Source organism: Phyllostomus hastatus, unplaced genomic scaffold (genome assembly GCF_019186645.2).
Source record: "Phyllostomus hastatus isolate PE091 unplaced genomic scaffold, TTU_PhHast_1.1 phas_scaffold_78, whole genome shotgun sequence".
In the NCBI taxonomy this organism is placed as follows: Eukaryota; Metazoa; Chordata; class Mammalia; order Chiroptera; family Phyllostomidae; genus Phyllostomus; species Phyllostomus hastatus.
The window spans coordinates 38,006,606-38,034,067 of NW_025334041.1; the positions used below are offsets into that span (position 1 = coordinate 38,006,606).

The window sequence follows — 27,462 nt, forward strand, 5'->3', positions numbered from 1 at the left end:
AAAATTTCACCCACACACCTCTGCGTACAATGGACAAGAATGACTAGATGCTTTGATCTCTCCTGGATAACATGAAAGGGTAAAAGGAAAAAAGGCAACATCTGTTAGGAAAAAAGGTTTAATGAACAGGGTGAATTCTAGTAGAGTGTTGACACAGAACCTGAGAAAAAAAGATAAAATGCAGAAACAAGTTATTAATAGTCACAGAACTCAATAGGTACGAAGAAATAAAGTCTGCTTTGGAAAAAAAAGGTAATAAAGGCAATTTGATTCATATTTAAAATATTTTTAATTCCTGTAGTAGTTCTCTACAAATGTTTTCTATGGGAACTATTTATATATAATGTGTGTGTGTGTGTGTGTGTGTGTGTGTGTGTGTATATATATAATATTTGTATATAATATTTAAAACTATATATAACATATATTATATGTAGTGTGTTTATATCCATAGTGGATGACAACACCTTAGAACACACAAAAAAGTAAATTTAGACTGCCTGAACATATGAGTATACTTTGAAATATAGACTTTAGTGTATTTCCCATTTAAGGAAATAATCTTTATCTTGGGCAGAATGATTGTTTTGAAATTGATCAGTTCTATATACAGATGGAATTTGCTTGGGTGTTGTCCATCACTCCACTACTACAAATATCTAAAGCAAACACATTTTCATCAGTACTTTAAAAATCTGGGGGAACTTTCATTTTGTGTTTTCATATCCCAAAATGTGGTGCTGTTGACGGTGGTGGTTTTGTTTTTAGAATTGATATTATATTATGCAGTTAAGTATAAACTTTGCTATCATGTAGCTTAGTGTTTTCTTGAATTTTGAATATTACAGCAGCTGTTCCAAACCTTATATCTGGTAAATAACATGCACATGTGTGACATTCCTTTGTGAGCATGCCCAGCAATACATATATAAGAATATTCTGGAATACACATGGGTATAATAATGACATTAGAGCCTTAACCTCGAAAATTAATGATGGAGAAGCCTTAATCTTGAATTGGGCATAATTTCTTTTTAAAATATAATTAAAAAGAAAACTTTTAAAAAGGTACATACTTTAAGTTTAGGAAATTGAGCCATGTTTCAGGTCAGAAAGAGAGAATAATGGGCAAAAAAAAAAATGGCAAAAGGCCATGAGCTTAGAGGCAGTGAGAAAGTATTTAGGAAACAAACAAACAAACAAAATATATTTGCCTCTAAGAGCATACCTGTATGTAATAGACACTTTTGCTGGACACGGAACCAGAGGTGTAATGGTCACCTGGACATATGGTTACACTTGATGAAATAATATTTTTCACTTACATGCATTCCACACCCCATCCTCACTACAACCGCTGGCACTGTTCAGTCTGATTTCCACATCAAAGTCAGAGCCATCTTCTCAGAAAGCAAATAGTAGCCTGTCACCTCAACACTCCCTTGTCTCCTTTTAATCTTAGCAATTAGGGAAACCTGCTTTCTAGTCTTGGACCCTCCTACCTCTGTATCCTTACTTGGACCACTCTCCCCTTACCCTCTCTTGACACTCTGGAGTTCCTTTTCTTCTTTCAGTTCCTTTTCATTTTGCATCTCTCTTCCTCTAAGTCTTTGCACTTATTACTGTTTCTTGGACAGATTTTCCTTCACATATTTGCTTTAATAAATCCCTGAAGCATCACTCCCTTCGAATGACTTTTCCTGAATTCTTTTGATTGTTGATAATACTACTATTATATATACTCTCATAGCAACATGCGTGAAGAGGCAGTTTAGTAAATAGATACATATATATTGTGATTAGTCCTATCATAAGGATTAGAGCACTGTCTAATGCATATATTGGCAGGTAGGATTCATGTCATAACCTTTGAACTGTTGAAGATCAATCCTTCATCTCTCAAGAGTTATTGTTTTTCTTGTACAAAAGCCAGAAGATGAAAATTAGAATGAAAACATGAAGTTAAAATCCCCAGCCAGTATACACCCTTAGAGAAATAACACTAAGAAGTCTCTTTAGAAGTTTTTAAATAGATACTCATATTTTAGTACAAGCCATTTTGTACATTTGACATATATCACAACTTTCAAGTCAGGAATAATCCATACTGATTAACATACAACTATGCTGAAATATTTAGCACTTCTTTGTTGTTGTTACTGGTGATAAATGTATTTTATTCCTCATATGCATATGGCCTTAGCAGAGAACAGATTTAAGTTAAATTTCCACAATAACATTTACACAGATCTGCAATTTAGTTATTCTGTTGTTCAAGCCCTTATGTAGCAAGGAAAGAAATAGTTGGATGATATACATGACCAAAGTTAATGGGAGGAAAAAAGGAAGGAAAGAAGGGAAAAGAAGGGAAAGAAAGAGAGAAGGAATTAAGGAGAAATAGGCTTCAAAATCCATTTTGATGAAAGAGGTTGGGCTAACAATGGAATAATTACACAATAATAGTAATAAAATAACATATCTATTAATTTTTTTATTTGAGGCCTTTTATTCAAAATAGGCCAGAAATTCTTTATAGATTTTAATACTCTGGATCAAGTATGATACTTAAAAATTCTTTGGATGCTCTCACTCATAACATAATGTTTAGGTCAAAATCTGCATTTCACTGACGAAGACTAGTACAGAGGAAGCAATAAATATAATGGGCAATGTTCAGCAGCAGCCTTCCTCCTGACAGTGTAGGGAAGTGGGAGCTTTAAGGTGAGAGGGCAAAGGGGACCAGAGGAAGGCAGGCAAAGGCAGAAATGCGTGCACACTAATATTCGAACGATGATTGCTGAAGGTAGTATTACAGTAAAACTATGCTCCATTGTTTGAGTTTCGAATTAAAGCTCTCTGAGGATAAAGGCAAATTTTATTTTGGTAAAAGAATTGCCTTTCATCTTCCCCCATCAGGATCTAATTGGCAGGAGATGACACAACCTGCTTAACAATCAGGTATTTCAGAGGTGGAACAACTTGACAGGACACATTTTTCTTGAGTTTCTTTAATGCTTTTTTTCCCCTCTTTGTGAGGAGCATGCATTTGGCATGTGTAAAACATTAATTCACTAATGCTGTCAGAGAATAGATGGTAGGTTGACAAGAATTCAGACTTTAGAATTTAGCAGAGTGTACAGAATTGTGTAAAAATGCAACCTGCATATTTGTCCTTTTGGAAAAATGACATTATATATAATACAGCATTTAGTATTGTTCATAACTTACTGATTTAGATTATAGATAAAGCATCTTAGAATTCTGCAGTGTTTGGCAGGTTAGAAAGAGAGAATTATAATCAAAATCACGGCCTGCTTCTGACAGACCAAAAATACTGAAGAAAGCTCTTTACTTTTGAGTTACTAATAAATTAATAAATTTATGGATAGTCATTGAGAGAAAAGTATGGCTATTGCCTAAAACATTAGTCAAAGTAAATCAGTTTTCTCTAAGGCTGGTTGAGTTTTTAGAAACTAAATTAAGCACAGTGTTGCTACATTAAAGTTTTACTACATTATTTTTCCTCCAAGGAATATTGTGATCAAATGTGTTTAACCTAGCAAGGCACCTACCTACACACTTTTCTATAGCACAATGTCTGACACATTTTACATGCTTTATATTTACTAATTTAAGAAAACAAGTAGCCATTAGTATCCATTAATCAACATTGATGATTTAAAATCAATGCTTTTAAAGGATTGTTTTATAATAGAAAAAAAATCAATTAGTTAAAAGCATGCATTTCATTCCATTTTGATTTTTTTTCTTTTCTTTAGGTATAAGCTTAAATGCCATTTAACTTTCATTCTTCAACTCTGTGTTGTGTATTTCCTTTTCTATGTATTTGGGTTGAGTCCTCTCTCCTTGCAGGGAAAACATGTCGTTGCCATTTGGTAGGCTATTCCTGCACATATTTAGGCAAATCATCTGCAAACATTGTGTAGCCTACCCATTTTTTAAGGAGAAAATGTTAAAGGATGTTTTAATCCTCACTGGAGGATATGTTTATTGATTTTAAAGAGAGAGAAGGGGAGAAGGAGAGAGAAAGAAATAGAAACATTGATGTGAGAGAGAAACATTGATTGGTTGCCCCCCATACGCACCATGACTGGGATAACCTAGGTGTGTGCCTTGACTGGGAGTCAAACGTACAACCTTTTGGTGTATGGGACTGTGATCCAACAAACTGAACCACCCAGTTAGGGCAAAGAATACATTTTAGAAATGGAAAGAAGGACTTCTCATGATTTAGTAGTACTGATTGTCAATTTTTTAAATATTCATTAAACATACACATTGATATTTCTCTATAGATACTTAAACTGACTTGCCTAGCCAGTTTACTTGCCTTGCCTTGAATTATAATTGACAAGTTTTGTAGATTTGTATGTATGAAGTTAAAAATACTCTTGTTGAAGACTTTACCACCAATAAAGATTTGCTTTATTTTTAAAAATGGCAAAATTTGTACCAGTTATAGTAGTGGCAATATGTGTAACATATATCCTCCTGCAAGTGGAGTAACAAACAGAATGATATGATGTTGAGAATTCTGTTCCTATTTAAGAGAAAGAATTTTATACTACTTTGAAAACATGCTGTAAAGTAGTGCTTGAGATATGTTTTGACGCATAATTTTCACCAAGTGGCATTCTCTTCCCTAAAAGCTCTAAATCAACTCATCATTGGGTTTTAGGAGGATCTTTATTTTAGTGACTTTTTCACTCAGTATAAGCTCAAAACATTAAGCAAATGACTTTACTTATTAGAACTAATAAAACCCCCTTCTCATTGTTTTAAATGATGAAAAAAAAGTACCGTTAAAGAATACTCAGGGCAACAACAGAATCTTCTAACTAGCAAAGGTGTAATTAAATCATATATTTGGTTTTTTTTAATTCTCAAACTAATATTTCATATTATGGTGATTTCATTTTAGGGGGCAGGAAGTTGGGAAAAATAAGTAAGATCATGCATTTTACACCATTTTTCTAATTTCTGTCAAATTTTATAGTTAAAGGAAAATGAAATGCTCTAATATCTTTAAATAGATGTGAAAATGTATTCATAATCACCCTACAACACACACAAATACCACCTGCATCATATTATGATAGAGGTAAATAGAATAGACTGTATAAGACGGGAACCTTACCCTCACTCCCTGCTATAGTCATAAAACTACCATAATCAACAAACATATTTTCAACAAATACCTTACTGTGCTCATTTTATAATGGTAACAATATAATGAATTTATGGATAAAATATAAATGCCTGCACTTAGAACTATATGGGCATTAGGAAAATAAATAATATGAAACATAAAGCAATGACCTGTTATAATATAGCTATGTATAATGTACCACAGAAGTCTTGATTCTAGAATACCCAATTTTGCCTAAGAGTATTAGAGCTACTTCCAAATGAGACCAAGACATGAATAGAGTCATTGTAGAAAATGGGACAAACACTGCAAGGCACAAAGGAACAAGAGCAAAATAAAATGCAAAACATAGATGAAAGCCGTTGATAGTGCAAGAATATGACACAGAGCAGTATCTTTTCAAGAACAGAGGTCAATGGGAATGAAGGATTCAGGAAAGGTTCAATACAATAGAGAGTAGTAATAATAACAATAAAACAACAACTATAAACTACTATTTTTGAGTTACACCTGAGCACCTTTCTAACATACCTTCTGTTTATGCCCTAGATCTCCACTTAGCTGTCCTTCCCTCAGGGAAGCTTTTTCCCGCTGGGTCATACCCCATCCCCACCTGGGTTAAATCACCATCCTATTTTGCATATGATATTGTCTTTTGGGAATACTGTGCATTAAAGTTACATGAGTGTTGTATAAGTATGTGTTTAATGTCTGTCTCCTCTACAGAGTTGTATGTGCCAGAGGACTGATACTGTGTCTGTGTTGTTCAGTTTTGCAACCCTAGCCCCTGGCATGAGGGAGGATCATGAAAAATACTGTAGAAATCAATGATTACATATTGAAACCTGTTTCTCAGATATATCATTTGTTACACAAGCCTCTGGTTACTGTTTTTAAGAAAGAAACAAGTTAAGACAACTTGTGGTAAAGCAAGATTAGAAATAATAGTTCTTTGTTTGTAGAATGTTTTTCCAGTATGCAAACCACATAATTTTTGCTATGAATTTTAAAAATCATGTTTCATGCACACCACCTTGAATAGTTAAGCCTACTATCTTCTCATATCATACTGTGGCCATGCATGTTATCACTGTAAATTTCAGTTCTGTTAATTACTAGTTCTACCCTCTGGAGCGTAAGCAGCCTCCTTAACTGTCAAATGAAGAAAATAACATCTGCCTTATAGCTCATTTTGGGGGAATAGAAATATGTTATATAAATAACAATAATACAAAGAATAGCAAAGATTTTGTGTGTTATTGTTACACAGGAGAAAACAGCCTTCGGGAGTTGAAGGTCAAAGTCACACAATGGCCAGCGCATAACCTAGCATCTTTCTGTGTTCTCACCTTGTGCTGCTGTGATTTAATGCTAGTCCTGGAGAAAGGGCTGGCAAAGTCGACACTAGAGGTAGTGAGTGTAGTAGCAGTATCAACAGAAGCAGGCTTTATGCCTTTGATGTTCATGTTCCAGTTCTATGAAATCATCTAACAGCGCACACAGACAACTTATAACAGCAACAGGGGTAGGGAAAACAATAAAAACAACATTGCTCTAACCTCTTCTCTGATTTCTTGCAGCTGTGTATCTTTGGGAGTTAAAGCAATTACAAAATGCCCAACAGTAGCAAAAAACAAACAAACCAACAAAAGAAAAACAGTAAAATATGTAAGGCAAGTAGTCTGGGTTGACCATACTTCTCTCTTCCAAACAAATGGTGTCAAAGCCTCTAACAGACAGCTGTGTCTTCCTGATGACCCATTCATATGCAGCTTTTCCTTTTTGCCTTATTTATTTTTAAAAGGGCAAGAGGGATACAAAGTCTTCATGGAGAATGATGGCTTTCTTTATTTCTAAAAGGGTAAGGAAGTTACAAAAATTGAGGGTAATATGCTGGGATGCTAAAAATAAAATTATGGGAAGATAAAATTAATTATATGGTATAAATAATTCACCAAATGTATTCCATGTTTTCTAATTATCCTCTGGTAAATGTTATTGGACTTTTATCTGCAAAAAATCATAATTTCAAAATTTTTAGTTATGCTGTAATTTAGAACATTTAGCACATTTCAGAATATTCCTCAACTTAGTTCATCTCATATTTCTCCTCACTTGATCCTGCGGCAGTTTTTCATTTCCATTTACGTTCACTCACCACCCTCGTCCCAGCCCATCAGTTATTTTCTCCCCCAGAACAGTGTCTAAGATTTTACGATCAGTTTCAAAGCTCTGTGTAATATAATACCCTCCTACTTCTATGTTCTCATTTCCTACAACACCCCCTCTCATCCTCCCTTTGGTCCTCCTAAACTTCAATACAGTCAGTCCATTGATGCACTTAGCCAAAATATACCTCATTCCAAATGTAGCAGCCACCTTCACTACTATCGACACATCCCTAATTCTTCACATCCCTCCAGAAACCCACGTTATGAGGCATTGCATTACATAGGCATTTTCAGGTTTCCACATCCTGTGACTTTATTTTTCTGATGGCATTGTCTTTGACAGTGGATAGCAACGACGACGACAACAGTTTACAAGTTGGTTTGCAAGTACTTGACAGCCTATCTCTATAAAGAGAAAAGTAACCTTAATGTACAGAACAGATTTTTACCTTATTTTGGTCATGTTCAGAAATTTAAACATAAGCAATAGGGCATTTGAGGCAAATTAGTGTGGTGTCTTTTTCTAATATTTTTTTTATTTAATCATTGTTGTATTTTTTTAGAGAGCTACTTAGTTTTCCACTTTTTCTTAAAGTGCTACCTTGACATTGGCAAACTGAAGTATCTTCAAATAACGGGGAGCTGGCTTTCTAATCTATGCCATATCTGAGAGCATAAAATTAAATATAGAAGACTAAGCTCAAATTTTAAAAAAATGTTATATTACTAAAAATCACAACATAAAGCAGCTCTGTAAAGAGAGTGTTTTGCCTTTTTAGGAAAGATTTTATAATATTCTCTAGCGCAGCAGTATTATGCTGCTAACCATTAAGCACATTAGATGAATATTCACCCTCCCCCACCACACCAAATTCTTACAATATACATTATGCTAAAAGAGATGAGTTTAGAGGATTATTTTATGATTTAAGGAAAATTGGTAAGACTAAATAATGCTATAAGCAATTTCACCTAATTTTTAATACAGTTATTCTCAATTCACCATCTCAAGTCAATTACCCAGCAAGCTGATTTATCTCTTTTATGTTTTCAAATGTTTCTGAGTGAAAGTTTTAAAAGTGAAATGTATAGAATTACAATTCATTAGATAAAATTTTACTGCTGTGTCATTTACTGTCCTAATTTTATAATTACTTTTACACAAAATATAAGTATACTTTTATCTTAGAGCTACTTGGTCATTTATTCAAAATATGTATGATAATTTTAAAGATTGTATGGAAAAAATAGCCTGTAGCCAGTTTTAGTTGATTATGATCAGTTTTTAAAAAGTACTTTTATGAAAATAAATAAAACTTAGACATTTGAGATATATAAATTGAGAACTTTAACAAAAGTGTAAATCATTTTATGAAATTAAGTTTAACTCAAAAAACAAAAGACATTAAATGTGTAATCAGCTGAAATATCAATGACCCATTGTGTATCTCATCCTGCCACACACCACCACTGGTATGAGCACTGATGCTCAGCCAGGCAGAATTCTGGACTTAAAGCAGCTCAATCAGTAATAATAAATATAAGATAATTTGTAATGAAACTAGAGATGTAATTTATATTATATGTAGTATGATGACATCTGTACAATTAATTATGAATTGGGAGTGAATGTTGTAACAGTAACCCACAAAGGTTACCATGAAAAAAGGCAGGATCATTTGGTGGAAAAATTCTAAAACTGAAATATTGAATAATCACTTATTTCTCTCTGAAATTCTGTGATTTTAACTATTTTGGTGGGTTATATAAATAGTGATCTTAATAAATTAAAAACTATGTAGAAGTTATAGATACATTTATATTTGAGTCAGTAGCATTTTGGTTTTATTTATATTAACTATATACAATTTCAAATAAATATGCACATTTTAAAGAAATGTGGTTTCAAATTATTCTTTAGTTAATTATATCAATATTTAGTTAATTATATTAGTGAATGTTAGTAAATATGTAAATTATATGTAGTAAACATATATTATAAACCAACTCTTAAAAAGTTTCCACAATTTAACATATTTTAATATAAATATAATGGCAGAAATATTATCAGAAATTGATTTACCAAAATAATTTTCAGTGATTAGTTTTCAGTCAAATTTAGACCTAGTATACATTTCAACAATTATGTTTTTTGAATGATTTTATATATTTTTAAGAAAAGGTTCCCAACTGCTTAAATTTTAATATCAAATTTAAGGATAAAACAATTTAATTATAACTACAATAACAATAATTAACAGCACTAGCAATTTATTGTGTATTATTTAAATGATCCTGTGAAAATCAGGCAGGATTTCAAAATGTAATTTTTAAGCTATAGATGACTTCTCTGAAGCATGACATTTGCAACCTAATTTTGCCACAAAATCAAAATTATAGATTTCCTGTCCATGTGCAGATTTCAGATGGCTTGAATTTCTTGTGATTTTGAATCAATCACTAATTTATAGAAATTTCTTTAACTCAAAAGCTAATAGCATTATAGATTTTACCTATCAAGTTTCTATATTCAAAATGCTCATAGATTTTCCTTGGCCATGACATAAAGAGGACTCCAGGACTAAACTTTCATGAGCTAAACATAACTTATCTTTAAAAATTAAGAGACCCTTGTTATGCAACATTATAAATAAAGATGAGTTAATGAAAATGGTTTTTTTTAGAGAGGAACTTTCTTTTTTTTTAAGATTTTTTGTTTATTTATTTTTAGAGAGATGAGAAGGGAGGGAAAAAAAGAGGAAAAGAAACATCAATGAAATTGCCTCTCACATGCCTTCCACCTGGTCTGCAACCCAGGCATGTGCCCTGACTGGGAAATGAACTGGTGATCCTTTGGTTTGCAGGCTGGTGCTCAAACCACTGAGCCACACCAGCCAGGGCAAAAGTATAATATCAAGTTGTACAGATTTATATGTAACATATAATATATTGAGGTCAAATATATAAAATATATGCATATATATGTATATTTACATATGAATATGCATGTTTATAAGTGTATATGCATATGAATATATAAATAGTAATCCAACGTAACTTTTTTATATCTGAATATTGCCTTCTAGTTTTATTTGTTGAATATCTATTTATTTAGGGGCTTTCTAACTGAAATTATGTATTACCCATCAACATTGATCAAACCTAGACTAGGGAAAATATTGCCTTTTTTAAATTTAGTAGTGCCTAAGCAATTAGAAAACACAATTTTGCAAATTTTTTCTTTCCTATTATTCCTACATCAGTCCAACATTAAGGTTGGACCAGTCTTCTAAGTACGCCACAAATACATCATCACGTTATTGCTTCAACTTACTTAAACCATGTCTTTCAACCCTCTGCTTTGAATTTCTGTAACACAAATTATGTACTAATATATGCTATAACTTACAGTAATTAATGTTTTGCTATTCTCAACTTGTGTTAATATTCTCACATTTCAAATTTTAAAAATTTTAATTGCAAGGATTAAAGTATATTTGTAAGGATTGTAAATGTCTATGGACAAGTTAGTGAGATATTAATTGGGGTACCAACTACTCTTAAAATAATTTATAATAGAGATTTATTATGTTTTCTCTAATTAAAAATATTATTTAGAATGATATAATTTTCCAATCTATTTGAATGATAATTTTAGGTATAAAGTATAATTTTCAACATCAAACATTCTGATTAATAAACTGAATAAAAATGCTTGATTTATTCCAGATTATGTAATTATGTGTTTATTTGAAAACAAAAAAGTCTTGTTTTATAAGCAAAAACTGATATCTATTAGTATGAAACATTCAAATATAAATAATTCAAGTGTTCAGTATAGTAGATCACAGATAATGACCCAATAGATAACTCACCATGTCACATAGAATGCCTCTACGCTCATTCATTTGAAAGCAAAAGAAAGCATCCAATATATGAAAACTTTTCTGAATATTGGTCTGCCTGTATATTTCAGTAGTTAACCACACAGCCTTAAAGTTCAACTTTTAAGGATTCTGGAAAATATATTTAGATGTAAATACTTGGCACGGCCAATATCTTTTCTAATAAAGCAGAAATATATTGTTAAAAAGCAGTGCATGCTAAATCAGGTTAATTACATAAAAATGAGTGAAAAGTGATGGAGATATGTGACACTATGCTATTTAAAGAAGTCTCAGATCACTTTGAAATTCCCATTAACTTCTATGATTAACCATGATTAGTTGCTAAAGTTTGTAGTACTTCCATCATGAGATGAGAGGATGACTACAGTCCTTCTGAGGATTTTGTTATTTGAAATAAATCTGAAAAACAGGGTATAAGATGGTAAATGCAATGTGGTTGTTGGTGATCAAGTTGCAGTGCTTTATAGAGGTTGCAAACTCAAATGCCTACAGTGGCCGTGTACATGACATGATAAGATGAAGAAAGAAATGCAAAAAGGATGAGGAATAAAAGTACTAAGTCCAGTGGAAGGCACATCTGGGGCCAGAGTCAGCCCATGCCCTGACAATTTAAATATTTACTTAAATAGTAGGATATAGAGACCCTGTTTTAAAATATGTGTTGTATGATAATTATATAAAATATTAAAAATAGAGAAAAACAATATAAATAGAAAAAGTACCCATATAACATAAGCTAAAGAAAAAAATTAATACATTTCCTTCAAGTTTTTCTTATTCATCTTACATAGTTGTTACATTACTCCATATTGCTTCCAATGATTTAACAGAAGTAACAATTCTAGGAAGAGCCAGCCCTCTAAGTTGGTAGTTTCTTGAATATGCAGTTGGTTGAATCCGGGGATACAGAACCCATGGATATGGAGGGCCCACTAAGGCACCTGGGCATCCTCAGATTTTGGTAATCACAGGGCTGCTGCACCCCATCTCTATTGCATACTGGGGGATGATATATTATAACCTATGTGATATAAACATCTATTTTAATACCTATGTCCTATGCAATTCTGTAGATGTGTCATAATTTACTGTCCCCTTCTTATCACATTTAAATATTTTTCCAGAATTCTAAATGCCATAATGAACCTCTTCTTGCTTTACATTTTTTCCTTTGCATTTGTATTTATTTCCAAGAGCAAAATTATTAAGATAAACTATATGGAACCTTAATAATCTTTCTAAACCCCACATTATTCTCCAAACAGGATTGTCTGTTTTCTTCAATACCTTTACCTAAATAAGAATTATTTTTTTTAATTTGCTAATTTGCTGAAAGAAAATTACACATTTACATCATCTGATTATGACAAGACTGTAGTGACAAGGCTTTGCTCAGACGAAGCCTTGTCTAAATAAAGTGTTAGCTCTTTGGCCTCATTACTCTCCAGATGGCATGTATCAAAAAATCATAAAATGTAAAGAAACCATATAATTAGATTCCAATTCTTTTACAATACATATGCTCTATGTATCAACATATTTATATTTAGACTGATAAAATTCCCTGTGTTCCTTTTTACAAAGGAATTTGTAAAAAGGTAATAGCTGTCCTTTCAAAATTGAAGATTGAAAAGCATTCTGATGCTTTCTGAAATTATAAGGCAGCAAATAAAAGTTACGATGTTTTAAATATATAAGACAAAATTCAAGTGAAAAGATCAAGTGAATTGTTCCACTTGTGTTTTTCATTGGACTGAAGATCTGCTCTTGGACTGAGTTTACTCTACCGAGTCTCACTGGGGCGAAACACTAGAGAGTGAACTGTCCGTGTTCTGGAGTTTCTCACTCAAGCCAAGATAGATTTTTTTTCCTCTCATTGTTATGTACCTGGGGAGTTAACAGGCATTTATAGCTGAATAATTATACTGTGACAGGTTTGTGATATCTGCATAAACTCAAATTAAGCTCTTATTAAAAATACAATCTGCTTGAAGTATGAACACATGTGCTTTCTTTTTTACTTGGTTTATACCATTAATTTTAATGATGACAAAAAGCAGATGAATTGGGTCACTGGTGTTTGTTGGGGAACCCAGATAAGTCCATGTCTCTTAAATTTAGAGGGCAAATACTATGTAATCCAGCTGTAAAGACTATATGTACGTACTGTTACTATGAGGACACTGAATAAAGTGATACTTACTTTACATACACCTAAAAACAAAGTGACTTCACATATTTTTCTGCCAATAAAGTTAGAAATCGGTTAATTCCTCCTACTTGTTTTTATTTATCCTATAATATGAAGAGTATATGAAATACAGTGTTATCTCTCATGGTCAATTCAAATGCACAGTTAATAGATTTTAGGTATAACAATACTTTATGTGTGATGGTTGTCAACAGAGTAACATGGTTGTGGAAATGAAACATACAAAAAATTGGGTTTTTATAATTCCTCTATATTTATAGTTCCTGGAAACAGATTACCTGGATCTGCTATACTACAAGCCGTGTGACACCAGGCAGGTCCTTTTTTCTCTCTCCTTATTACTTCATCTACAAAATTTGGATAATCTCCTTACTTCAAGAACCAGTGTAAGGATAAAAAAAATGTAAATACTGACAAAACACTTAGGAGAGTGTGCTTACATGATGATTGCTTAAGAGATATTAGTTATTATTATTATAGACAATGAATTATCAGCATGCTACCATAGCAAAGATGTACCATTGATAGTGTACTTATGATAACTAAAATGCTAATGAACTAAATTTCTATGTGGCTTAAGTGTGTTTCTCTGTTAATATACATTGTTATTTAATTCTAGAGGTAATTCTGTGGTGTGTTTCCATTTCATGAATAAAAATATTGACACCAGAGATTTTAAAAACTGTTTTAAAACATACAATCAATAATTTGCATAATGGGTCACAGAATCTAGGTTTCATAATTCATAAACAATAATATTTTTACCACATCTACCTTAAAGATCAAATAATGAGAAAGTTCTGGGTCACAGAAAAGCCATATGACCTCTGGAGACCAATTTCAGAGGTATGATTTCCACTATTCTAGAGCAATGCTTAAACAGAAACAGTAGAAACTGAAATCAATGAAGCCAGAGGCCAACCATCTCTACTTAAGTTCAAACTATTTATGAACTTTATAAGAATGTTGTCTACCCTGATGGTATTATTCTTACTTCCATTTTGGGTCATAAGAATTCCTTAGAAACAAAAATTGTATTTAATTTAAAGTTCTACATAGATGTAACTAGAGATTGATTGTATGTAGCATGAATATTAAACTGGGTCATATTTTATATAACTGGAGTATTTTTATTATTTTATTATTTTATTATTTTATTTATTTTATTATTTTAACTTTACAGATAAAATACATTTTTTCAAAACAATTATTATATAGTGGGCTTTGTAGCTGTACTTACTGAGGAAACTTTTTTCCTAAGAATATATTTAAAAATAAAGTGGCAACTATTAGATATAATAATTGCCATTATTGCTTCAAAATATTTCCACTTCAAACAATGACATTTTGCATTTAAAACCAATTATTGTATTATTGTACATATAAAATACTCAGAACTATTAGTTAATGTGAAAGGAAATTATTGTTAATATACTCAGGTCTAAAATCCTTGACAGTTATGCCTTTTCCTTGAACTTACTTTTTACCAAGTTCCTTTTTTTCAGTCAACAATGATTTACTGTTGATTTTTTTTCCTTTCCACCCAGAATTTTTCCTTTGTTTTATTGTAGAAAAGGCAAAATTTTAATATGATATGGCTGAAATCTTATTTAAACATAAGACAGGGCTAATGCATTATAATCAGGATAGAAAATTATACTTGCTTTATTCTTACAGCATTGCTTTTTAAATTTCTCAGTGCTCCCTGACAAAGACCAGGTTACATTTCCTTTGTATCTTCCCACAATGTATATTGTGAAATAACTACTTCTGACAGTAATTTTTTGAAGTTTATTATTCATAATCGCTCCTTTAGTCTTTTGAAGAGCCAAGGACTCTTAATAGCTCTCAATTTTGAGACAACTATGGAAAATAAGCAGGTTCCATTCAGGCCAGGAAACCCAGGTTTCAATGATTAGAACTGCAGAGGGACTGGGCTGAAGTTTAGTGCCTGAATTTATAAAAATAAATAAAGTCCAAATAGTAGTACGTGGAGAATGGAAATAAAAAATGGCTTCTAAAAATCTGGTTAATCACTTGATTCATCGCGTATATTTATGTTCAAGGAGGGGGACAGTGAATAACAGAAGCAAATGCTCAAGGTCAGAGGGACAGGAAGATAGAATCACATCATGCTAGAAATGAATAGGTCCCTGGAGGAGAACTAATTTGGAACCTCTTACCGTGACTACATAAAGTCAATAAACACTAAAGATTGCTTATGTACTGTATGTATGCTGAGCTTCGATTTTCATGAGGAAAAAATTCATAGATTTGCTAAAATATTAAAGGGGATTCTGATGTAACCAAAGTTAAGAAACCTGAGCTACAACGGAGCTAAATGATTTGACCAAGTCACAACATAAAAAATTATTTTAAACCATGTAAAAAGTCCAAGTTCCTTTCCCTCTCCAGTTTGTGGCAATAGTTTTCTCCCTGCCACCAGACTTGTGTGTCTCTAAATCATCCTACGCATCACTGTCAGGCTCATCATAATATTGCACCTCCTGATGCTATTGTTCTCCAACTAAAATTATCACTGTATCACTGACACCTTGTGAACACAGACTAAATTGCTTCTTCTGGCACAGAAACCTTTCCACAGCTTGATTCCACATTTATATTCAGCCTTATCTCTTAACACACGTATATATTCCTCAATGTCTAACTTCAATTTTGTGTTATATCTTACATATGAATTTTATTTCTCAAAGGGCTTTTGTTCATCCTGTTTCCTCCAGATAGAGTAATCTGCCTCCCTGCTTTTCTCTGCCCTCTCTCCATGAGCTCCTCTAGTTGCAGTGCCCCCCACCAGGCACACACATGCGCACCCTCAGGCATGCTCATCTCCCACCAAAATACATTTTTCAGAACTAAATCAAATAAAGCCTCTTTTCATATACTGAAATAGAGAAGTACACCTCCACATTTTTAACTCCTATGGTTTCCAGTTTCTACTCTTTTAGGGTATATCTCTCATAATATTTATGGTAAGCTACCTTTTATGGCTAAAAACACAGATTTAGAAGATACAGTTCTATTCTTAAATTCTTACTCCATCACTTATCAGCTTTACAACTTGAAATATTATATTTAAAATGTCTCAATTTTTCATCCATAAAACTGTTAAAATAGGAGGGTTGCTTGAATGCAAAGTGAAATAATGTGCATGAAGTCTTACATCATTGGTATTTTGTATGTGTTCAGTGTTAAGTGTAATAGCTACCAAAGACTTTATAAAAATTATAATATCATATTTACTATCATTATATAATCGTGTTGTGAGTTCTTTTATGCTCCTTGAGTTAAACCACTAGACATTTCACTTTCATATTCCAAACATATTTCTTAGAGTCACAGCTCAGTATGTATTTACAGAATCAACTAACAACTATATTAGTGTTTCAGAAAATGTATAAATTAGAAAGTTCTAAAATAAGTACAAAGATGAAAATACCAATAAGTAATCATGCATTCTGATAAGTAGAAAATTACATTTGGCAAGCTCCAACAGCATCTCTAGTTTGCTCTCACACTTGCTTATTTCCCAAAGGCTTTAGAAGTAAAAATTCATAAGGTAACGCAGTTATGACTGAATGATGGGATACACAGGAGAGATGAGATTACATTGATCAGAAAGATTTTTGAATTTTTACAAAGGAATGTTGTGATAACTTTACCTTTTGGTGCAGATTGCTCTGTTGAGAGGAATAGTTTATTAATAAGCTTAATATCAATACTAATGAAGAATTACAGGGACCCATGAAAATTGAAAAGAAACAAGGATATAAATCTAAAGACATTGTAAGGGTATACTCTTTGTCTTTAGACTTTATTTCTTTATCTTTTATAGTAAGAGTAAACTCATCTTTGAAGTGTATACTAAGTAAATAGTATATTAATAGTAACACATAGCACAAAAAGTTAGAATATCACATTTCCTAACTCTCTTGAATACTTGGTTTAATATTTGAATTTTATAGAATATTACTTGTTGCAAAATTATTTTCTTATGTGTATGATATCCTTAAAATATTTGCTCCTAGAAGCCATGGCTGTGTCCTCATTATTCCTCGAATACAGTTTTTCTATCAAGCCTCTTACATTCAGTCACACAGTGACTCATCTATTCATTCACTTTTTCATTGATTCTTCTGTTGTGATTTGTCTCATGCAAGGCTGTAGCTTAGTATTAATAGAAATGTATTAAATAAGATTTATCTCTTACCTCAAAATAATTTAGTAGGAAACGCAGAACACTTGCATTATTGAATATCAAGGTTGAAGGTAACAATGATCGAGAGTATGAACAGGTTGGTATGCAAGTTCTAGGGATAAAACATTTTTTTTTTTGCTGGAGAAAATCAGTGAAAATCTAGTGGACTGGATATCATAACTTAAACTTTAAATTATGGGTAAAAATTGTACCTGCATAGATTAGGGAAAAGTGATTCAAATTAAAACAGAACGACATACAAGAAAATATAGAACACTTATTTGTTCATCTGCACAGCCATTAAATGTTACTTAGCATAACCCTGATTCATGGAAATCAATGGCTCAACCAGTGTATTTAGTGTAATTCCTCATATAATTCATGGACTTTTCCTGCTGTGATTGTGATCTGAGGACAAGCTTTCTCTCCCTGGAGGCACTTTGATTTCTGATTCTACTCCTTCCTGCTTAGGGAATAGGAGTCTGGGGCTGGAGCTTTGTTGTCCAAGGAACTTCCTCGACAGCGGAAATGCCTGAATCTACACAGTGTTGCACTTACAAGCCACTGTGACTATTGAGCACCTGAAATGTAGCTGGTGTAACCAAGGAATGGTAATTTCAATGTTGACTAAGTAAATTAAATAGCCACATGCGGCTCGTGACTATAGTGTTACATAACATAGATCATAGCGTCACCTTTTTAGGAAAAATAAATTGCAGATGAATTTGGATCCACAAAAAGATCTCCTCTGGGCAAAATACAGTATGCCACAACATTTCCTGTGAGATCCTATTACATCCCTTCTCTGCCAAAACCAATAGTTTTACCCAGTTTAGTCACTGCCTGTATACTATTGTTAATTAGGACATGCACAAAAGAAACTAATAAATTATATCTGCATGAATCTGTGAAGATTTCTCCAGGAAGTGACTTTTGAACTTACTCTTAAAGGAAAGGAAGTTCACCTGGGGTTGAGAGCCGAAGGTGAGTGAAAAGGAGAAAGAGTTTTCTGCAAAGACTAGACAAAGTGTGGCATGACCAGGGAGTACCTGATTCGGTATAACTGGCAAACAAGGAACCTTTTGTGAAGAGCATGATGGGAGAAAAAAAGGTGAAAAAAAGATAATAGTGTATACTTTTAAATACTAAGTATTGATTTTGATACAATTATATTCATTCCCCACCAAAAATGGAAGTTCTATCACTTAGATGTAAGATTTTATATTCTTTTCTCTTTTGCAAATATCCTTTATGTTTTAATCATTACATAAAACAAATAAAATTACAACATTGTTATCTAAATTTATTACTTGGACAAGATTGAGATTTAGAAAATATATTTCCATGATGTCATCCTTGGTTTATAATTTATAAGATTTTGGATTAGACATTAGCACAGTTATTATTTCCTCTAATGCCTTACCTCACCACAGTCTAATAACATTCAGGAAATCCAAAAGACAGAGGGGAAAAAGTGGTCTTGAAAGCTAAAACTAGTTGCTGAAAACTGATGCAATCATGTAATAAAATATGGCATAATAACTTAAATGATATGCTCATAGTATCTGCTAAAGCAATTAGAATCCATGCAGCTAGATTCTTGGTCATGTATTACTAAAACTAAAAATTGTTTCAACTCAGGTAAGACTTATAAACTATGCAGTTTAATTGTGTACATTGTTCTTAGGATTTTCTGGTTTACTATTTGCATATGTGATCTATTTCACATTCTTTAAAACAAAAAAAGTCATCTAGTAGCAATAAAATTTCAAATGGCCTAGCAAGTACAGTTGGAGAGTTTTCTACATGAAATGTTACATATGACAACATAGGATGCTAATAATCTATTATATTGACATAGTTCTTTTAAGTTTTTTATAATAGGTTAATATCTTCACCTAATAGGTCTCACTCATAAGATAACAGAAAAAGCAGTATTTGTATCTCTTTGTATCAATCACATTAAATTTATCAGACATATCAGAAAGGCAGTCTTGTTGAGAATTTTTACATATATTTTATTTAACAGTGTTTTTTCAGGATAGCTTTTGAACTAGACACCTGTCTAGCTATAGCAAAGAACAATTTTCAAAGTATTTTCAGTGTCCAAAGATGGACATTTATTTCAAACATATGTCCCAATTTCCACTTATGAAAAGATAGGCAGGTATTTCCACTGTGGCACAAGATAGATGGATCAGTATAGGAAAGACTAGCTTTATTTTGCCAGTTATAAACAGAACAGTAGAAGTAGGAAATTAATTAATATTATTAAGGGAACAATAAGTATTATTTTATATAGTTTATTACAGCAAATCTTCTCATTATCCCTATGAGATTTTTTTATACTCCATTTACAGATGAGGAATCTGAGTTGAGAAAGGTGTAAGCATTGCCTGAGGCCTGGAGCTAATAAAATGCAGAGCCAAGGATAACACCAGCTTTGTCTGATTTCAACACCCTTGAACCCCATTACTATGTGTAATGGGTATGAATTTTACACTACAGACATTTGTATGTAAAAACATGTCTTTTTTACTTCCTTATTCAGAAACCAAATTTATTTATTCCAGGCCCCCAACTCACTAGGCTGAAAAGGAAATTCAGTTTTTTACCCTTCAATAGAATCATATAAGAATGCAGAAGAATTGAATGGTAGATACCTAGAAATTTGGGTAAGAATTACATTTAAAGGAGAAAAAAAGAGGAAAGGAAAAGCAGGCCAGCTTTGAACATATTGCCTGACACCATGACAAAGGATAGATTTTCATCTTCTGTTGAACCATAACTGATATGCTTAACCTCTCTTCCTATGAAGTCTAATCCTTTACTTTGTACATCAAATACTAAACATGAGGTTGGAAGTACTTTCATGCAACTTGGCATTGTCTTATTAATTTGGACATATGATCCCAGTTATCAAGTGTCTCATACTTTGAGGGATATCTCCTCCATCTTCGTCAGTATTGGAAAATGTCATATGAGGACAAAACATTTATAATATGTATAACAACATTTTCAACCACACCACCACTTTTCCCTGCTGCTACCTATAAGTTGTGATAATCATATATGCAAGCTTAAATAATACTCTTATGACTTGTGGTAGTAGAGTATATATCTTTTTCTAAACATATTTCTTTTGTATTGCTTTCTAATTTTTATCAAATTACATTGAAATATTTAAGAGGTTTGTCTATGCTTTTTCTTAGTGTACACCAATAAGTTTCATATTATAATCTTAATATCCAAGTGCCAGTGATAAATTTGTATTTGTAAACAAGTTTGTAAGTTTATGACTTATATAATTGTCTTTAAGTGCTAGTTCTTTCAAATTATACTAGGAAAACTTACAATAATGGTAATGTGTAGTTAATTTTTATATTTATTGGTTATAATGGTGATATAAGCAGTATTACTAAAATAAAAATAAATTGTATTTATTTATATTTTGCTGATTTAAAAGGTTTTATTTCATTTTCTAAAAAATGTTTTCACAATGAACAAGTCAATTACCAGCACTGATGTTTTGGAGCCAGAGGCTAGAAGGTTTCAAGTGGTGACCAAAGCACCAGAGCTAACCTTTGGCCTCGCTGGCCCTGCCTCCCCCATCACTCTTCTTGCTACTACAACTTAGCACAATTCTGAGAAACCCTGTAAATATCACACAGGGTCAATTTTAGAACCCAGCTACAGAAGTCATTGTTGATAAGGGACGACTAATTTCCAAATACAGAATCAATGTGAGGAAAGAATAAAATCAGTAATTCCTACTCATGGTAATAAAAAGAGAACACTTCTGGTTTCCTTTTTATTTCACTCTCCTTCTCTAACTCAGATGAATTTTAAGAGTGATAATTTGAAACTCTGCCATTAGCTCCATCAGAAATATTAAATTTTAAATAAAATGTTCCATTGGCCATAAAATGAACATCACTTACTATTCTAAGAAGATAGAAAATACTTTTTTTTTATATGAATAGTAGAGAAATTGCCAAAGAAGCTATTTCATTTCAGCCTCTGGACAAGTTAATGTGCTCCTGGAAAGAGCACGCATATTCTGACCTAATTTATTCTCTAGTGCACCTGGTTCTGAAAGAGTGCTCAGAAATACCCAGCCCCCACTTAGTTTTACTGTCACATAGAAGTTGCAGTAGCTACACACATTCTGAGGGCAGGGTCTCAGGCACGAGTTAGTTGCCTCCTCATTAAAGATTTTGTTGCAGTGCTTTCTGGAGTACTTTCTCCCTCGAAACATATGCACTTGACTAACATGCACTTGAGTTTCTGGGTACTTGAGTCAACTGAGCAGACCGCCCAGTGATAAAAATGTGTTGGCTATGTGTTTGCTGTTCTAATGATACTACCTCCAGGCATACCTCCCCTCACATACAGTTTTATATGTCTCACTTAGAGAAATCAATAAGGATAGTTTCAGGTACCTTCTACCTTCCAATGTGAGTAATTTACAATGCTTAGGGGCATGTAAGTAGCAAACTTGTAGTAATGGCAAGAAGGGGGAATGGGACTGCTATGGCTGTTTAGCAATTCCTTGTGAATCATAAAGAAAAGTAAAACAGTGTATTTTATTCTAGAAATTAAGTATAGTGGAATATTTCTCTTCTTTTTGTGAAGGAATAAAAAGGGTCATTTAAATTTAAAATTATTTCTTTCAAGAGCTATTAACATGGCCCTTGGCATACCTATGTAATAAAATGATCCCTCCACTCTTTTCATGACATGTCTTCAGAGTTCATTTGTACATTATTACTTGCAACATGGTAAACATTACTAAAAATCACTGAGTTTAGTAGATTTTTGGCTAGTACTACCTAGATTTTAATTCACTTGGTTATATTTCTATATCTAAAGTTTATATAAATATACTCCTTGATAATGGGAATGAATACTCAATCTCCCTCTGATAAACTGGCACATTAAAAATACTTCTTATCATAAATAAATGCAGTCCTTCTCTTTCTTATCTACAGGACAATATTTTTAAGCTGGAAGATTCACACTTTGAAAACGGCCGTGGGAAAAGTCCATATGACCCTAAACTGCTGACAGCATCTCTTTTAATAGGTGCGTAAAGAACAATGAATGAAAGAGTGAATTTTCTATAGATAATCAATCAGATGGCATGTTATTTATCATATGCCAATATATTCCATTATTGATCATAAACTACTTTGAAAAATGAGAAAACACTAAATGCTCCTTTGATGATTGCACTATCTAGACTATGATTCTTTTAACTCAAAGTGGTTTAATAGTCTCTTTCAAGTTACCAGCTCAATACTACACATCCTCACTAGAACTTACAATTTTTATTTTGAAAGAAATGTACTTTGTTTCTTTTCATGAACATATGTTTAAATGGTGAATTTTGACAAATCAAAAGAAAATGAATGATTGTCTTGTTCATTGTAGTTCCAAGGTTTGTCACACTCTCACTATTAGGAAACTTCAGTATAGTCGGTCTAACCGGTGGTACAGTTGGCAGTGGCCCTGCTGAGGCACCTTGAGTTGATGAAGGCCTTCGATATCCATCTGTTTCAACTTTACATCTTCTAATCTTTTTTAAATAAAACAAAACATTTTGCATACTGTTTCTATCCTTTCCTCTAAACCATTTTTCTTTCCAGTTTTTCTTTTTTACATTTTTCCTTCAATATTGAAGATGGGTAGTGAATGCGTAGTCAGATTTTGAAAAGATAGAAATAGAAAGATAGAAATAGGCAGATAAAGGAGAAAACTTTAGTTTGTATTGAAAGATCATTTTTCCACATTTTTTACTGCTTATATACTGGAGTTTAATAAAATACATCATTAAACAATTTTTTTTCTTAACTTTTGAGTACACCAACAACCTAAAATACAAAAGATACTTGGTTGTTACCCTATTACTAATGTATTTTTCTATATAATCATGTAGAAATTATGTAACTTTTTGTTTACTATTTTATAAATTATAGAAGGTAATTATTTGATAATACAACAAAAATAATAGTAAAGCTTTTCAAGTATAAAAATTTCTGGTTGAAATCTTAAGAATAAATCTAGAGTTTTCTTTTCTTTTCTTTTTATTGTTATTCAAGTACACTTGTCTCCATTTCCTCTCCACCATTTTCCTCTGCCCCATTCACCCCCATCTCCCACCCTCAATCCTACCCCCGTTTGACTTTGTATGTTGGTCTAATATACATGTTCCTTGATGACCCTTCCCCTCCTCTCTCCCCTCTGGTTACTGTCAGTTTGTTCTTTATTTCAATGACTCTGGTTATATTTTGCTTACTTGTTTGTTTTGTAGATTAGGTTCCACTTGTAGGTGAGATTATATGCTATTTGTCTTTCACCTCCTTGCTTATTTAACTTAGCATAATGCTCTTGTATATTTAGATTATCATTTTATGTGTCAAAAGTCCATAAAGTTTTCTAGTGTTTTCCTTTTTAAAATTGATTTTCTACTCAACAAAATAGAACTAGTCATATTGACTACTACATCAACTATAAAAGTGTATTTTCTCAGTATTCTCTAGTATTTATTACTACATATCACTGATCCCTTCTCAATTAAGAATAAAATCACTACAGCATGATTATTTCCTCCATTGCTTTTCAAATGTAGACAATTTTAGTCCATTTGATGCATTTTTGGAGCATTTTAGCAAAAATTTAAGACCTAAAGAAATGCAGCAAATTTAGCACACATAATTTTCCTTTTCACAGATGGCCTAGTGATTACATGTGGGTGACTTCCTTAAGTGCACACACAGAAATTGGAAAGTTGTCTTAAACAAAAGAGAAGAAACCAGCTTTGTTTGAACATGCAGCCTATACTTACTTAAATTGCATGCTGAAATAAAGGATAGATCTTCCTCAAAAAGCTGTATGTAAAATTGTGCCCAAAGCAGCTTTAATGTGTGGTATGTTTCTCAGTAGGGATTTGTTTGATTATTTATTTTAATATTCCATTGAGAAAGGATGATGACAAGTAAGTATTGCATAGTTCATTTGGTATGCAACCACACAAAGTCCACAAAGAATATTTAACTCCATGGTTCGGGTTTTATCTTAGACATTCTTTGAAAAAAGTTGTATAAGTTTGTGAAAAGAAAAAGAGAATGAGGGAAGTGCTGTGAGTCAAGGACAGAATGTATGACTAGAGAAAAAAAACAGTAGGCATTTCAGGAAATCAGCTTTAAAATGGAAGTCCACTCAAAAATATTTAGTGCTTATTGACAAGGAGGATTATTCAAGCCAACATAAATTAATTTCTTAATCAATTGATTAACAATATACATAAAAATCAACAGGCCATATTAGGCCTGGTAAATTTTCTCAAAATATCCACAACACCACTTTAATTCAAGAGCTGTGACTTTCTTTATCGAGGTTATTTACTTCTCATAACTATGCTATAAATTCTTCTTCTCACAGTACATTTAACTCCCCTTATTGGATTTTTCCTGGCATTTTCCATTATGCTGCTTTATAAAGAATGCATACTAATTACATGGGGTTTTTTTAAACATAAGTATTTTCTACTGCACTTCCCAAACTTTTATATACAAGGGTAACTACTATCTCTGAAATACACAGGTTGTTGGGAAAACCTATCTACCAAAAGGTTTTGAATATAGTTTCCTCATTTCAGCACATAAGAAAAAATTTCAAGGTGATTTGGGCTGCTTTCTTTTCCAATACTGGGAAATAAAATTTCATGTTTGGCACAAGACACCTATAAAGTGGCTAGATGGGGTTTGACAGCAGATATGTTTTATACCCTCTATTAAGCAGTTTCAACTAGTAGTAAACTTTAAAACCAGATGACAGCTTAAAATTTAGTTTATGAAATCTATGATACTTTAGTAGAACCTCTTTCCAAAATGCCATGGGTTTTTAAGCTGATGTTCATAGGAATTATTGATTCTCTCCTGAGCAACACATAGTTACTGAATTAAGTCTCCAAATCCTATGTGTCTAAGTTTTTAAAAATCACATTAGTCAAGTTAATTTTTTGAATCTCCTTTAATAAAAGCCATTGACAATATGAAATCACTCTAGTATTTATTTTTAAGTATTTTTATTTTACCCACATGTAAATATTTTATGACAATTTTAACAGTTCTTTATTAAAAATTGTAGTTGCTGTCTTGCTTAAAATAAATACCAAGTGTGAACACAACAAAAGACTGAAATGTAGTATTTTCTCAGTATCATCTTACATTTTCATGACATGAAAAGAGCAGTCAATTTGAAAGCAGTTTTATTTCCTCATTGAAATTTTCTCTAGGCATTGCAATGCTAATAATTTAGAAATATTCCATCACTAAGAGATATTATTGATTCAAGGGTCTAGATGGTTAGCTAAGGTTTATTTTCCCAAACTAGAATTTTGCTGGGCCTCAAGAAAGAACAAAATTTTACATTAGGATATACTCTTACTTTGTAGTAGTGCAAACAAGGTGCTCCTTAAATTAATTAACTATAATTGAGAAAATTATTTGAAGCTGTTGCAGTGTCAGTTTCTTTGTATACAAAATGGCTGGGCCATGCTGATTTCACTGTTTTTTTTTTTTTTTTGTGAGGTTAAATACAACAGTACAATAGCATACTACATTTGAGTGATTACATATTCTGAAATATATGTGAAATAGAAACAAAACAGAAAACAGCTAGTGACAGTGATTGTCTGTGTGAAGTCTGGGAGACAGATTTGGTACCTTATAAATTTTATGTCTTAATAATTTTGTACCGTGTGTGCATACTAACTACTCAAAAATGTTGGTTTTAAAGGATAGCATAAGTAACAAAAACAACATATTTAATATATATTATACAAGGTGGGGCAAAACTCAGTTACAGTTGAGTATGTAAAACACAGTTTATTTTTACATTATCATTTATTATTTGTATTACTATTTATTAACTACTGGTTCATATAAAATATTAATACAGAATGTTAATAAATATATTATTATCTATAACATTATAAATAATAATAAATATTCATATTATTTATTGATATTTTTCATATGAATGGCTGTAGACCTACTTTGCCCCACTCTGTATTTATCAGTATAGAAAAAGGCATTCAATAAATTTAAAAATGTAAAATTATTCCCATACCCTTCTATTCTCTGGAAATAGATTTCATCCATGTGCATATGTGCGTGTGTGTGTGCAGAGAAAGAGGGGTGGGGAGAGAGAGAGAGCAAAAAACTTCTCTTTGTCCTCTGTTTCTGATTACTCTCTACTCTGAGTGGAGTTTACTTAAGGTGTTAACAACATAATGGGGCTTGGTCTGTAGCTTTGTTTGATCTTTGCTTACATCCATGTCACACTTTACACCTGTGTTAGTAATGCTTCAATTTCATCAGGAAATGTTTTTTCACCTTCTGTTTCTCCTCACCACACCCTTCTTAGGAATTGTAATATAATACATTAGCTGATCTAAGCCACATTTGCACTTCATTTTGAGCTGTGAACAGAAAGTCCAGAGTACACATGAACTTTTGTTTTTAACACATGTTTCTCAGACAACTCTGCAATAGTGGCAATGCAGTTCACTAAACTTCTCGTTCATCTCAGTAAAGAATGCTTTCCTTAAAGACTATTTAAAAAGCTATCTACTTAGAAAGAATGGCAGTGTACTCAAAAAACAACTTTTATATTTGACAATTTCTGAGTGGTTAATTACAAATGTCACACTAATGTATCTTACTCCAATATATTATTTTTGAGATACCAAACTGCCTATGTTTTCTTCTGTGGAAAGA

The 27,462-nt window shown here is 32.2% G+C and overlaps 1 protein-coding gene across 1 annotated transcript in view; it reads left to right on the forward strand.

The window, feature by feature from the left end:
- Positions 1-27,462, forward strand: part of SEMA3A (semaphorin 3A) — a 205,977-nt gene that overhangs the window by 96,651 nt on the left and 81,864 nt on the right. The window contains exon 5 of the mRNA XM_045828814.1: positions 22,669-22,762. Within this exon, the coding sequence (XP_045684770.1) occupies positions 22,669-22,762 (94 nt within the window). The remainder of the gene's footprint in view (positions 1-22,668; positions 22,763-27,462) is intronic.